Genomic DNA, 16,300 nt, shown 5'->3' on the forward strand with positions numbered 1-16,300 from the left:
TCGATTAATCAGTTTATGCAAAAATAATTTAAATTGTTGTCCGGCATATAATACATTTTCAATAGATATACCAAATACATCTTCAGCTTTTCCTTTATTGATTGATTTTATAGCTTTCTCGATAGTGATAGCAATATACGACGAAAATTTTTTCAAAATTTGCGGTCGTATAAAAATGAACGAAAAACAAATGTAACACATAAACAAACGACAACCACTGAATTACAGTTCCTGACTTTAATATTGTCTTTTTCATGATGAACGTAGTTTTACAAATCACTCTTTCTATCGCATGGCAGGATATTTTACACAGATTTGGACATTAACTTTTTTATAAATATTTTAGAAAAGATATATTTAGTAAATTAATGTACATATAAATGTGTTTTCATACTTTTAATTGATATTATAAAGTTATAAATTATTTACATCTTCAATATTTTATTTTTTATTGTTCTATATTTTTAATGCTTGATATTGTGATAAAATTGTTTTAAATTGTAATTAAGAAGTTTTTTATTCTCTATTAATCACATCAATGAACAGTTGTAATCAGTGCCGGCTAAATAGCGAATTTGCTATTTTGCCGGTGCCGGTCAAATAGCAAATTTGCTATTTAGCCGGTGCCGGTCAAATAGCCACTGCCCAAAAAAAAACATTACGAATTTTGTTGGTAATCTAGAACGGAGTGGCTATTTGTCCGGCTAGCCGGACAAATAGTGCCAGGGCTATTTGTCCGGCCATGGAAATGCGCATGTCATATCATTTGCGTTCGGACGCGGGTGTAATATTATCTTCAGTAGCACCAAGGGGGTGCGTGTAATCTGATAACTGATATTCAATTTTAAGATGGCTGAAAACGGGGATATCAATATTTGAGATATTTTTTGCAGTTTTCGGAATTTGACAATGGAATACGATAGTATGAACTTCCTAGAATGATATAATCTTATAAAAGTGACTCTAAGAAATTGAAATCACAAGGAAAATTGGAAAATTAAAGATAATTGATCGGTTTTACAAAATTATTCGACTTGTACAGCTATTTAAATGGTGGAAAATATGTTCAAAGCAAGAGTAGTTGAGAAAGGCCTTTACAATTTTGCATGTCTAACTGAATGAAATTTAGCTTATAGTTTTATTCCAAAAATGAGTCTTGCAAGTAGCCTTGAAAGAAGTACATTTAGGGGGGGGGGGGTGTGAGGCTTCAAACTTGACTGAAGTGGGGATGTTGGAAATATGATTATAAAAAGTGGGGTATTGAAATACACGGGACAACAAAAATTGGATCAGGAGAAAAAATATAAAAGAGAAATTTGGGAAAAGGAGCACACCGTGTCACCCAACCTCCTCACGTAAATAAATATTTTTTTAAATATTGGGGGGGGGGGGGGGGGGGGGATTATAGAAAAATCTCTCACCTTTCACTCAAAATATGGATAACTTTATGGCAAGGGGTCTATAATTCTCTTTGACAGAGAAATGAGCTACAAACATAATAATTTTGTACCTTTTTCAGCTAGACAAAATCCTTTACGCTAACTTAAAGTGCACGAGTCAAACACAAACCAAATTTTTTTTACAAGTAATTTCTTCTCTCTTCATATATTAAAAATATAGGATATTTTATGATTTTTTTCGATGTATTGTTTATCCACATTGGACTATATACTAGTATGAAGAAGAAAAAATCAATTACTAGTAACAAGATTAGGACCTTACACTTAAATTAAACATGTGTTACCACCTGGTGCTGCTGAAGATAATCATACGCACACACTAATATTATAGTGACATGCGCATTGTATTGGCCGGACAAATAGTCCTGGTACTATTCGTCCGGCTAGCCGTACAAATAGCAACTGCCAATCTAGAAACCAAGAATCTTGATAAAGTCAATTCAGAGAATCTTTGTTTTATAATACGAGTGAATGTTAACAAATAACATTTGCCGCGTCCTCAATTAGACAAGATACTTGAATATACGTTGATCATTCCATTTTAGGAAACAAAAGCAGAACCATTTCTTTTAATGTGTCTTCGGGTTTGAAATGAGAAATACTTGTGTACAGAAAAAAAAAAATTATAAAATGATTTAAAATATTGAAAGTCGAGAAAGATTGTATGTACTCTAACAGATCTTAGGAATTTTAAATACTTAAATAGCCACATTTGATTTACACTACACCTAGAATATGTAGTTTCACTATAACAGTGTTACCCGGCTTTGATTGGTGATAAAATTGATGTTGATAGTCATGAAAGTAGTTTTACGCCGCACATTTGAAGACCAGGCATTATAACGTTGTGTGTAAGGACAATTATGTGAGGGCCCTCATGGGGTTTTTGATTATGTGATTACTTGGCCGTTTTTTTAATGATTATTTGATTATTAAGCCAAATATTTCATGATTATTTGATTACCTATGACTGTATTTGATTACTAAAGATAAGCAAATATTTAATGATTATGTGATTATATTGGCAAAAAAATGGTGATTATGTGATTACTAGGACCCCCCCATGAGGGGCCTCTTATGTTATTCAGTAGACCCAGTTCTTCATATATTTGTTTGACAAAAGAATTTAGAACAAATATATAATTATCCAGGATTTCCTCTTTGATAAGTATCTTGAGGTATATGTTGAGTTGTCAGGTGAATTGACAGAACCCTATAAATTTACCGAGCAGTTTGTGTAATGTTTAGGGGCTTTACCTGCAGGAACAACAACAGCATATTTGTCACGGAGGTAGGACGTGACAATTCACCATTCGATGTAACGTGTATTCATAGATCCATTTAGTTTTTTTTAATTCTGATTTGCATCAACGACCTCGCATCGTTTATCCATTCGAAAGAAGTACCTACGTATCCTTTCTCGCTTTTAAACCACTGGCATAATCATCGACTGAATCTACCAGTAATAACTTGGCCAGCCGGATTAGTATATAAACAGTTAAATAAAGCAAGCGTATGTGCGTAAGTTTAGTCATCAAAATTGAGATCCTGCAACACGTCTTTGTCATTCAAAAAATCGTTGCAATTGGTTTGTTTATAGAAACGTTATAGTTACTGATTGATTTTTATAAAGTAAGGAGGTTGCCCATGTTGATAGCACCGAGAGCTGTGTTGACTGTGACAAAGTAAAATTTTAAACTTTTAAAACATTCAACTTCAAAGGGGTATGTTATTTTTTGTCTGAGTCATGACATTTTTTATTCAGTTTTACATCGTTATCAATCAAATCTCTCTTTTTAAATTAATACTATAAGGTACAGAGGAAATCTGGATTCAGAATAATTTTTTTGTCATCTGCTTGAACAGACTTTCTTTTCTTTCATCAAATTGAAAAATTTCAAAATTTTCAAGTACTATAACTGACATTGAATTTTTACTTGATAACGTTTTTATTCTCTAAAATGGAAATTCCATATATCGTCAAGTAATCGGAATTCCAATGGGGACCTACTGTGCACCGCTTATTGCGGACCTGTTTCTGTATTGTTATGAGTTACAATGTATGACTAAAATCAGCAAAGACCCATCAAAACAACATTTGAAACAAACATTTAACAATACTTATAGATATTTGAATGACATAAAGGCTCTCAATAATGACGACTTCAGTATGTATACTAAAGAAATTTATCCTGTTGAAATAACTTTAAATACAGCTAATACTTATAATGAACACTGAACCTTCCTATATCTTGATATCTTTATCATTGACGGGAAACTCAATACCAAAATTTATGACAAGAGATATGATTTTTCATTTCCTATCGTTAATTAGATATAGGAAGATTTGGTATGAGTGCCAATGAGACAACTCTCCGTTCAAGTAACAATGTATATATGTTATAAAAGTAGACTTATAAGTCAAAGTACGGACTTCAACACGGAGCCTTGGCTCACACCGAACAACAAGCTATAAAGGGCCAAACAAATTACTATTGTAAACCCAAATTAAACGCGAAAACCAACGGTCTAATCTATATATATAAACGAGAAACACTTATGAGCCACATAGACAGACGACAGCTACTGAACATCAGTTTCCTGACATAGGACAGGTGCAAACAACCCATTTTAGATGGCGACTTTCTCTTGGCACCATCTCATGGTGTTTATATATCTCAACTTGTAAGATTCGCTCGTGTTTGTAACAAAGTATAAGATTTTAGCGAGAGAAATTTGTGTATTATTGAAGAATTGTTACACCAGGGTTTTCGATATCACAAACTAGTCAAAACATTTACTAAATTTTATCATCGGCACAAGAGAATTACATCATTCGTAAATATAATTCAACATATAGACATCTTACATTCTACATTGACCAGAGGTATGGTGACTATGGTCAGGTATAGGGAGAGGATTGCGATCTAAAAAACATGTTTGACCCCGCCGCATTTTTGCGTCTGTTCCAAGTCAGATGCATCTGGCCTTTGTTAGTCCTGAATGATTTTTATACGCCAGTCAAAATGTTGACGGGACGTATTATGACCATACAAATGTCGTCCGTATGTCTGTCCGGCGTAAACATGTCGCACCGTAACTTGAGAATTACTTATCCAAATTTTCTGTATACTTTTTTTGAAAATAAGATTAAAACTTTTTGAGTTACGGGACTTTGTAACTAAAACAGGGGTGTGTGTTTTTCACATGTCGGGCCTTAACTCAAAAACAATTTATGATTATCGCTTAAAACTTTACACACATCTTAGTTATATTAATCTAAAAATCTGTATACTTTTTGGTGATGATTCAAAATTTTATTTTAGAGTTATTGCGGTTTTTTTTGTAAAAGAAAAAAAAAGAGGTGTGTTCATATGTCGCCATATGTCAAAAACTATTTGTGATTATTGCATAAAAATTCCCACACAAGACGACGGGCGTATCAGGCGCTCATGGCGCAGCTGTTTATTAATTAGCAGTGGCTTTTTTGCCAATACTGAAAAAAAAATATCTTAATTCAAGCATGCAAAATAGCCTCTTTCTCCTATAGAAATGATTATTTAACCGACACCAGAAATATAGTAAAGTTGTTGCTTGTGCTTTAAAAAAAGATAATCATGTTATTTGGCTGGCGTATTTAGGTAAGCGGAAGCCAAGTTAAAAAACTATTTTGTTTACACATATATGCAATTCAAATATGACTGTCATTTCAAAAGCCAGTTTAATTTTAATATTTTTGATTGTTGAAGCTATGTGATTGATTTTTTTTATATATTGTATAATATTTTATCTAACTTATGATGCAATAAGATTTTTAACTTTTAGTTTTCTTTATAACACACAGTTGAAAAATCTGAGATTGTATTCTAATACATACTTAACATTAGACTGTCACTGACTGATAATTACAACTACATGTTTATACTGATTTCATTACAACAAATGGATGCTGACTATTGGTAAAAAAAATCTTTTTCTTGCTATACATTCTTTTAAATAGTTATTTTTGCTTTGACAGATAAATGTTTTGAAATGATTATATGTGTCTCAAATGATGTAACTTTAGCTGTTTACTTATTTACCTACTGGGACATCCGTAATTATTTGACTCTTTTATGTTGACAGTTCATAATTTCATGTTCTTTTCAAAAGTAAATATTAAACTTCATTCTTCACAAATAACCTATAGATTAAATTTTATAAATCCCTATATTACTGGCGCCGGCAAAAAAGCGATTTCTATAGAAATATGCTCTTGAGCCGGTTTGAATAGGAAAACTTTCATCAGAGCCGGCAAAATAGCCACTGCCTTTTAATTTTAGTTTCTTGTGTACATTGAGCTCGTATGTTTTGGAGCTTAGTTTTCGGACGTCCATTATCACTAAACTAGTATACATTTTTGTTTAGGTGCCAGCTGAACAACGCCTCCGTGTGTGGGAGTTTCTTACTGCATTGAAGACCTATTGGTGGCCTTCGGCTCTTGTCTGCTCTCTGGTCGGGTTGTTGTCTCTTTGACACATTTTTATTTCCATTCTCAATTTTATTTCCAGACATAGGACTTAAAGTTGTACAGATAATAAATCTTTGAAACTGGGCTAAAGATAACATAAAATGTATCTGATTAAATCGTCATTTGCATAATATTTGTAAAATGTCTGATCGCAAAACGCATAGAAAGCCTTCCTTTCGATTCATCGAGATGTACCAATTTGCACTCTTATTACTCACACAATACGCAAGACCTCATCTTCGCTAGCCAAGGGTTACGATCCACTCCCGTTCTCTTCACGAACGGGAGTGGATCGTATCCCTTGGCTATCAAAGTTGGAAAGACCTTGGAGCAGTTAGAAAATTAGCATACCTATGTTCGATCATCGAAATGTAGCGCAAACAACAAATAGCCTCTCCATGTCTTTGAAATTGTCTTAGCTTTCAGTTAACTGCGAGTACTCTCAGATCTGTACCAAGTGTCTTTTTGTTGCTGGGATGTACAAGTAACCGTCCACATCCATCTGATGAGTTACGCCTTTTTCAACTGATTTAGGAGAGGGTTGGTATCCCGCTAACATGTTTAACCCGCCACATTCTGTATGTATGTATGTGCCTGTTCCTAGTCATTAGTCAGTAATTCAGTGGTTGTCGTTTGTTTATGTGTTACATATTTGTTTTTGGTTTATTTTTTGTACATAAATTAGGCGGTTAGTTTTCTCGTTTGAATTGTTTTACATTGTCATTTCGGGGCCTTATAACTGACTATGCGGTATGGGCTTTGCTCATTGTTGAAGGACATTTTTGTCTCTTGTGGAGAGTTGTCTCATTGGCAATCATAACATGTCTTCCTTTTTTATTTTTTATATCTCTAGTGATCAGCATGTGGAACTGCTGATTCTCTTGTTGCCTTATGTCTCTCATTGGCAATCGTACCACATCTTCTTATTCTTAAACTAAACGATAGTATGGTATTATTTTTTTTGCTATTTTGTAACTCCTTATACTAGTATTATACACAACAATGTATTTATTCTGTTTATCAGGCAAGATAAAGTCGACAAGATACAAAAAAGAATTTAATATATTAAGTAACAATATGTTAAAAAAAAATATATGAATTTATTAGACAATTCAATACTAGGCATTTGGATCTACACTTGCTATAACTTCTTTTATAACAGGAAAACTATTCATAAATGGACTAGTTTGTTTAAAGTTGTTTAGTAATTTTCCTACCACTTGTTCTAATCTTAAACTGCGTAGAGCTGTTAGCTGGCCAATAAGGGTCCACAATCTACTTTTAGAATGTCGTGTCATAAATTGTAAATATTGAACGAGAGTCCACTGTATTTCCTCGACCTTGGTTGGATTCTGCAACTCACATCGATCTGAAATTTGAATATCATTTTCTTTAATTATGTTCAAACACTGTGCACATTTTGTATTAACTTAAAACTTAATTTAAATAGTTCACGACATGATTTTTAGACCCCCTTCTTTTGCATAACCATATTCATAATTTTGTATAGTTAACTCTGACATGCCATCTCATTTTACATTATTATTTTGAAAACCGGTATGGTCTGTTGGCATACATGCATATTGTTGATGCTTCTTGGTAACAATGGCCATGATCGACAATCAACAAATTATCACAAAACATTTGTTCTTTCTTAATTATTTAATAAATCTCTATTACCTGTAGATAATACTATAATTCCTCTTAAAATTGTCATTTCTTCAAAAGTCAATCTCAGGTTCTGCATTTTTCTAGCATACTCCATCATGCTGTCAATAAATTCTGGTTCACACAAGTCATGCATTTGAAGTTTGTCAGCAGGCATATTAATAAGACCAAGCATTACTTTCATATCAGGATTAAACATGCAGGTATCTCCAATATATCCGAATTCACAAAAAGTTGCTACAAGAAAAACAGAATACAAAAGGAAGAACATTGATCACGGGGAAATACCAGTAGAACATCAGCATTCGTATGATTATTTTCAAATATATTTGTAAGTATACATGGAAAGAAGGCTTGGTGTGAGAACTGTGTTAAATGATTTGTAATGGAAACATTTTGCATATATCTGAAGCTAACAATAGAAAAATGTACAAGGAAAGAAATGCCAAAACGTCAATTCGAAAGCATCTCATTCTCTTTTAGATATCGAAGACAATATCTTTGACAAATACACAAACATTCATAAGTCCGAGATATATATTTGATTTTTTTAACAGCCGATTGCATTGAGTATGTATGCATGTAAATGTAAACAAGTCTAAATTGAAAACTACGTTCAAACCTATGGTTGCGTTGGAAAAAAAACGCAATTTTTTATACGTGTGCATGTTAAACAAATATATTTGGTTAGCTTGCTTCCTAGCTAAACCGTATAGTCCTTATTAGATTAGGTAAACTATCCCCCTCTAAGAGTAGACTAGTCCGACAGATAACCAATCTATATATTTGTTAGACTAGACTACTTTTAAAGGAGGGTTGTATACCTTTCCTTATAATGATTTCACGGTTCAGCTAGCATGCAAGCTAGCCAAAGATATTACCTTTACCTACACACCCAATCCAATCGGATGTAAAGACACAAGAAAACTTGCTATAATTGGTTTAGTCTTTATTCAAGGGAGATAATTCATTTATCAGCAATCGTTTTATAATTTCGATATGTATACATATATATATCGAAAGAATGTAGATCTTGACTTTCTGTGCAAAAAATTTGGAACTCAACATTCGTGCAACAAATTCATAAACATACCTTTTAGGAGTTCTGATTGATCAGAGAGGCATAAATCTTTAAATCCTGGAATGCATTTTACAAATTCCACCTGGAAACGTATTAACGAATCAAGACCTGATGTTATAATTTCACTAATGATGTTTTTTTCGTCTTCATTCATTGCATCAACCTTTTCACAAGGCAGACATTTTGGTAACTGACAAGGTAGCTTTGTATCAACACGAAATATACACTGGCTGTCCTGAAGAAAATAACACAATTTTAATTGGATTCAAATACAAACTTTGCAGATCGGGAAATAGTCATAATTAATAAGCACATGGAGGGAGGGAAAACGATAGCTAAGAGAAGTGAAAGATACCGAAGGGGTATTCATAATCAGAAGTGAAAAACAAGCTAGCAATGCCATGTAAAAAAGACCAATAAACAAACAACAGTACATGCACAAAACACCACAAACAAAAACTAAAAACTGAGCAACATGAACCCCTATCCAAAACCGGGGGTGATCTCATGATCTCCGGAGAGTTAAGTAGATCCTGTTCACATATGGCACCCGTCGTGTGCTAATGTTTATATTACTTGAGGTTTTGAAATGCCGAGTATTTAAAGCTCTTATAATATGGTTGAAGTTTTCTTGTTTCTATTATTAAGAGATAGAACAATTTCAAACACTTACGTAAATTTCTTTATGTGTCGCATGGAATACTTCAGGATTTGGAAATCGTTTTCTAAGGCCAGGAATATACTTTTCCTGGACCTCCGTTAATTTGTTTAACAAACAATTGAGTTGGCCTTCGTCAACTCGTATACAATCTGCTGGTTCTGTTTTTACATCTGCCAGCGGCATCCCCTTGATCTCTTTGGTATACTGTGCTCTACGGGCATGCGTATATCGTCCTTGTTTTATTGCTAAAAAAAAATTGAAAAAAATAGTATAATTTAAAATATCAAACATAGAAAATGAAAAATCAAGAAATGACTATCAAAATTATTATTAAAGCTTCGAAATGTTTTTCACATTTTAAAAACTATTTTTTGCCATAAGAAACTTAGATACAAAAAAGGGAGATTTGACATGGTTGCCAATGAGACATCTATTCACTTAAACAAAAAATACAAAGATGTGGAGATCAATAGCAGGCTAGCATATACCCTTCTTTAACAGATATAGGAAGATGTGGTGTGAGTGCCAATGACACAACTCTCCATCCAAATAACAATTTATAAAAGTAAACCATTATAGGTCAATGTACGGCCTTCAACACGAAGCCTTGGCTCACACCGAACAACAAGCTATAAAGGGCCCCAAAATTACTTGTGTAAAACCATTCAAACGGGAAAACCAACGGTCTAGTCTATATAAAAAACGATAAACACGTATACATTACATTAACAAACGACAACTACTGTACATCAGATTCCTGACTTAGGACAGATGCACACATTTGCAGCGGGATTAAACGTTTTAAATGGTACCAAACCTTCTCTCTTGTTCTAAAACAATAGTATAACATCACAATATAGAAAAACACACAATAAAATATCAATTGGAAGGTTTAACTCAATCAAAAAACGTAAATTAACACACTATGGACGAATAAATTTGTTCGGCGATACCTGTATGTAAATACAAAGTTAATAAAGTATTAGGGACAAACATGCAAGGCCAAAAAGCAAACAAACAAGTAAAAAAAAAGCCATGGCAAGACACCACCGCGAAATATTTAACCCGTAGAAAATACTCACTTTTGAAAAAAAAACGGTTTTCATAATGTATACAGGTACATGAAAAATAACTTTGTCGTCAGTTTAGGTATACTACTTCTGTCTATGTAAAATCTTCTAATAATTAGGAATACCAAGAAAGGTATGTCATATAAATACCTAAGTAAACAGTAGATATATATGGTGTGAATAATATTGATGTTCATACAAATGTAGTATGAAGAAGTGAAAATTAGTAGATATTCCAAATAATCAAAGCTGGTATATAGACAAGATCCATATTAATATAAGATAACAAAAAAAGTATTACAAATACAAAATGTAGTATCAACAGGTCGAATTAACAAGAAAGTACGATTTCAGAGTACTCGCAGTTACTGACAGCTAGTTAAAAGCCAAAAACAATTATAAATAAAAAAAATCATGCATCAGAGACTAAAATCAACTAAAACACATCCCAGGGATTTAGTATTTTAACGTCATGAACAGAAAAGACATGACTTGTGCAATGCCAAAAAATTTAATGTATCGACATGTAGTAGGATAGTGAGGAGCTACTTCTTTAGAGATAAAAATTAACGTGTGTGTGTCTCTTTACATCCCGCCTCACCGATACCGTAAAATACATTATAAGAGGTCACAGCAGGACAAAATGTGAAACCATTGATAAGAGCTGATTTAATCTCAAATAATTTTAAACAACTACGACAAAGAGCAACCAACAACAACCACTATATAACATACTTGGCACCTAAATAATGTGTTTAGTTATACATATTTTTTTTTAAATTTTTAAGTACACAGAGGTCGTCCGAGATGATGATCAGGGAAATTTGGACTGCCACTGGAAAGCGAGGGTTAAATGGATGGACTCAAGCAGAAGATTTACAAAATTAACGATCTAATTCTAATATGAAACATATCTCTCACTATGTCAAATGTATCCAAAAAATCTTTGAATCTAACCCAAAATTATAGTATTTGAGTTACATGTGTGTATTGTGAGGTAATATAGATTATATTTGTTACTAGAAGTCTAGTACCTTGTTTTGACATGCCAACGTCTACACATCTTTGGTATCTACAATATGAACACATGTTTCTTTCCTTTTCTATTGGACAATTCTGGTCCTGATCACATTTATATGGCAGAGTTAGCCCTCTAGTGAGTTTCTGTACTGTTCTTCTGTAAAATCCCTGTAGAGAAAGTTGTTTGTGTAACGAATTTAGAATAAATAAGAAGATGTGGTGCCAATCAGACAACTTTCTATCCAATCTGACAAAAAACTTAAATATTGTGTTCATGCAGCTGCTGAACCATGAAAATGAGGTCAAATACAAGGTACATCGGACAAACGTAAAATTCGTTTCATAAGGCATCTGCATACAAGGTATATGGCATAACTTCCTGTTTCTGAAATAAAAAGCTTTATACAAATAATGTATGTGCCAATTGATGTCGCCGCCACCTGAAAATATAAATTGTGCTTGTATTCTGTCACCGCAGTCGCAGGCAAGACCATAATGAATATTTTACTAATAAAACACAATTTGCAATAATTCTCATATCAACTTAAAATGTGTTAATGAATATCTTAAAATACGAGAAAATACTTGAACTAAAAGGAAATGTGTTCATTATTATTGTATCTTTGCATACATTGTGTATGGTTTTGATAAGAAACTATGCTAAGTTGGTGATTGGTATATACTAGTACTACAAACTCTTATTTTGATAACAGCAGTTGCATGTAGTCAACAATTTTATTTATTGTAATATTAATGTTGTAAACGTCTATGTGCAAATAAATATTGTCCATCTTTTTTATGTTGCTGTTCTATATTACATTTAAGATTTTTAAGTACCTTGCAAGCTTCACATGTATTTACGCCGTAGTGAAACCCAGAAGCTTTCCTGGTACAAATTCTACATGGGGGTAATAGTGCTGGCGTAGATGTTGACTCAGGCTCTCCTTCAATTTTATCGCATGGTTCTATTTCATAATTTTCATTATTCTGATCGTAAAATGTTGTGGAATCAGGTTCAAATCCGGAATAATCTAGATAATCCATCGTAATCTACAATTGATATGTGTGAATACGTGTCAATAGGTTCAATATATATGTTTCACATGTTATTAAAACCCTTTTAATAAGTACATCTTGTATAATTATACTCATTACTTTTTTTTGCAGGGAACCAATGCATATATATGTTTGTGCTGTTATTCCCAATTTCTATTAATACATACATGGACTTTTGGCATAATCGATTCAATTCTGTATATATCAAATGAACATCATTAATCAACTATTAAGTAAATAACAATAGAAATGAAAGATAATACTATAAAAAAATAGGTATTAATGATTCGTTCAACGCAGATGTCTTCTTAACACACCTACTCACACATCCTAGCGGCTATCGATATGACATACGAGACAGAAATAACACAGGTACTTCGGTGCAGTTCTTTTTTATTATAGAAATCGTGAGCACAAATCCTTATGTATATGCCGAACAGACAGCCTGTAATATTGATTGGTTGATTGTTGGTTGCTTAATTTCCAGTGGCAAATATTTCATGCATGTTCAAGACGATAACACATTAGTAATAAATACAATAGGTATACTAGTAGTTAAATTAGTTATGATGGCAAATCCCCACAAGAGCCCATACGACACAAAAGTTAACTACTAACGGCATTCAACAATGAGCAATGTCCATATCATATACATGTATATATAAAGTCAGCTATAGGCAATTATATGAGGACCAGGTTATTTGGACTGCCACTGAAAAACGAGGGGAAATTGGATAGGGGCAGAACTCTAGCATTGCTACAAGCCACCTATATACGGACAATCAAAGACTCTTTACAATGGGTTTTTTTAATGTACAGAGCGCTTACGGTTAGGGTCCTAGGCTACAAAGAAAGTGCAGAAAAGTTGGCTGCCACTGGAAACAAGGACATTCGGCACCCTGCGAACCCCTAAAAATATTGAAACTTGAATCTTTAATTTAAAGTCCCATCGTTCAATCCGTGCTGACAAACGAACGCTTATGTTGTGCATAAGCTTAGTTCGGGATGTGACAATATTTCGATACTATTTTTGTAGTTGCTAAAAGTAGTTAACTGCAGAAAAATGTATCATATTTAGGAATACACCAATAACACCCGAAAAGTGATGTATGAAAATGATACATCTCCTATTTTTAAATTAATAATTTTCATCAAGGTGCAGCAAAGATCCACTCTATAAAAATCAGTGTTAAAACTTTCACTGTATGTTTTCAGAAATTTGAAAGTATCACAATAAACATTTGTAAATATATTATGAATACAGTAAGACAGACAATGACAAGAGGTCAATATGATACTACCACCATATAATAAAGGAGCACAATCACTTATTATCGTTTATTCGTGAGGATGGCATATTAGAAATCTTTCCCTTTAATTACAAAAAGTGTTACATTCAGTCTATAGTACTAAGCTAACCCTGGCTAATTGATTTTCGTCTAGCATTCAATTATTGCTGTTAATATTTCATTAATCTCTGACTTAGTCTCACATTTCTAAATTCTAATAACGTATAAGTTTTCTGACGAAACATGTTTAGATTAGTTGTCATTCTAAATAAAGAATTAAGTCGAACAATTGTAATATAAACTACTGAGTGGACGGAATATAATCTCCATCATAAATGCAATGTAAATATTGGTTATACGATAGAGCGAATTCGATCATATTGGTGTAAAGAGAATTTTAAACGAAAATAAAAAATCATCAGATCAAAATTGTTAAAGACAAGACAGATATATATGTGACCACAGTTCTCTTACAATACAAAATAGAAGATGTGGTATTATTGTCATTGAGACAACTCTCCACAAGAGACCAAAAGGACTAAAAAATTAACAACTATAGGTCACCGTACAATGACCAAATAGATATAGGAATATGTGGTGTGAGTGTCAATGAGACAACCCTCCATTCAAATAACAATTAAAAAAAAAGTAAACCAGTATAGGTCAATGTACGGCCTTCAACACGGAGCCTTGGCTCACACCGAACAACAAGCTATAAAGGGCCCCAAAATTACTGGTGTACAACTATTCAAACGGAAAAACCAACGGCCCAAAGGCTTGTAGGAATATCAGGGATACAGATATTGTATATTCATCAGATTGATAAATAGCAAAAATAAGAGATGCACAATGGTATCAAAAGGGCATTTAACTGACATATTCTTATTCTCCGATTCGATTCACAGGCGATTGGGGAAAGGACTACCCTGTTTCTAAAATTGTATTATTCATAGTCAAAATTTTATAATGGAAAAGAGAAAGAACACATCAAGAAAGTAAAAACAAGATAAAATATGACGGAATATTCGCTGAAAAAAAATTAAAACACAATGAAAAAATGAAAAATTGAAACCATTGGTCTATTTCCAAAATGACGCTTAGAAACAACATACATTGGCGAAAAACGTTGTCTTGAAGTTATGAAATCTCCATTTTCAAATCCATAGATTTTTAATATGCTGGCCGAAACATTTATTAATAGTCCTACAGGTATTGAAACTCGTTGTCAAGAAACCTGGTTTTAGCACCTATTTTTCGATGGGTAACCTTCCATTCGTCTCTTAAGTTTCATATTGCAGGTGTTTCTCAGTCATGTCATTAATTTTGAACATGCGATTTGTTTTAATAAACTACTTCTGCATGGGTTTAGTAATGTTGTGTTATATGTGTTTGACATATCTGATAAGAATTGAAGAAGATATGATTTCTTACGTGCAAGATAAGATCAGATAAGTCGAAAAACTGCGAAAAAAGAATAAAATGAGATGTTTCCAATTATTTGTGAAACCATTTTGTAGAATACGAGTCACATAAGCACGTACCTTTCTATTTAAAACAGATTGAGGCTTGGCTTGACTAAACAGTTTTAATTAAACATTTACTTTTAAATATTTAACAAGTAAGTCTTTCTGACCCCGGTATAGATTAAAATCGTCAAGTTTACAATACAGGATTTAAAACTTCGTGAGATAGATTGTCTATTTATGTAATCATCGTCCTATTAAATGACGCTATGGAAAAGGGGGAGGGTCTTGAAAGTGTAATTTCAGCTTATTTGTTTTTGTATATTATTGTTAGTGAGAGGTAAAATAAATGATTTTTTTTTTATCGCGTTACTATTTTCTGTATAATTTCGTTTTGAGGAACCATTAAAACAAGTTATCGTTATTTCGTAGTCAGATGATTTGCAATACATTTTTGGCTTTTTGAAACACGACTTTTTCACTGAAATCACATTTTCATACGTTAATTTGTAGCATTTCATTTAAGTAACATTTAGAAAGTATTTCTGGCTTACCTTTTTCTAATTTACCTTTAGCAAATTTACATACAAATCCAATTAAAACACCGTGGTACCAGGTAAAATTGACATTGTTTTGTCACGTGATCTACAATACATACAAGTTCATTTTCTCAAATGCGATCGTCAATACATTGATTTTGCTGTAAAAACTGGTGAATACATTTTTTCTGGGAACAGTATATTTATATCAGTATATGTTCCTGATTTTTTTCGAAGAACGTTACAATTTTTTGTTCATTTTTTTTCTTGTAAGAAAAAAATTATAATTTTCGTAATTTCGTTTGGATATCGATTAGTCGAATCTGACCGTAATTGAGAAATCTTTATTTCGAATGTAAAGTATAATATCAAATCTCCTCCTCAGCCTTTTCAGTCATTCTAAAATTTTACAATACTATTCTTATTTTTTTTCATTTAGGAGTAATATTCGTGATAGAAATAGTTCACTGTTTCTAATGGTTT

General features: G+C 32.7%; 1 protein-coding gene across 1 annotated transcript; it reads right to left on the bottom strand.

Moving 5' to 3' along the window:
- Nucleotides 1-7,014: 7,014 nt before the first annotated feature.
- Nucleotides 7,015-15,268, bottom strand: LOC134707573 (peroxisome proliferator-activated receptor gamma-like). The gene is made up of 7 exons (XM_063567467.1): nucleotides 15,247-15,268; nucleotides 12,308-12,520; nucleotides 11,485-11,638; nucleotides 9,393-9,625; nucleotides 8,732-8,954; nucleotides 7,651-7,875; nucleotides 7,015-7,339 (listed from the first exon to the last, which is right to left on the bottom strand). The coding sequence occupies exons 2-7, from the start codon at nucleotides 12,512-12,514 to the stop codon at nucleotides 7,089-7,091; spliced, it is 1,293 nt and encodes a 430-aa protein (XP_063423537.1). The 5' UTR covers nucleotides 12,515-12,520; nucleotides 15,247-15,268; the 3' UTR covers nucleotides 7,015-7,088.
- Nucleotides 15,269-16,300: the final 1,032 nt, after the last annotated feature.

The sequence above is a fragment of the Mytilus trossulus genome, chromosome 2 (assembly GCF_036588685.1).
Source record: "Mytilus trossulus isolate FHL-02 chromosome 2, PNRI_Mtr1.1.1.hap1, whole genome shotgun sequence".
NCBI classification, from domain to species: domain Eukaryota; kingdom Metazoa; phylum Mollusca; class Bivalvia; order Mytilida; family Mytilidae; genus Mytilus; species Mytilus trossulus.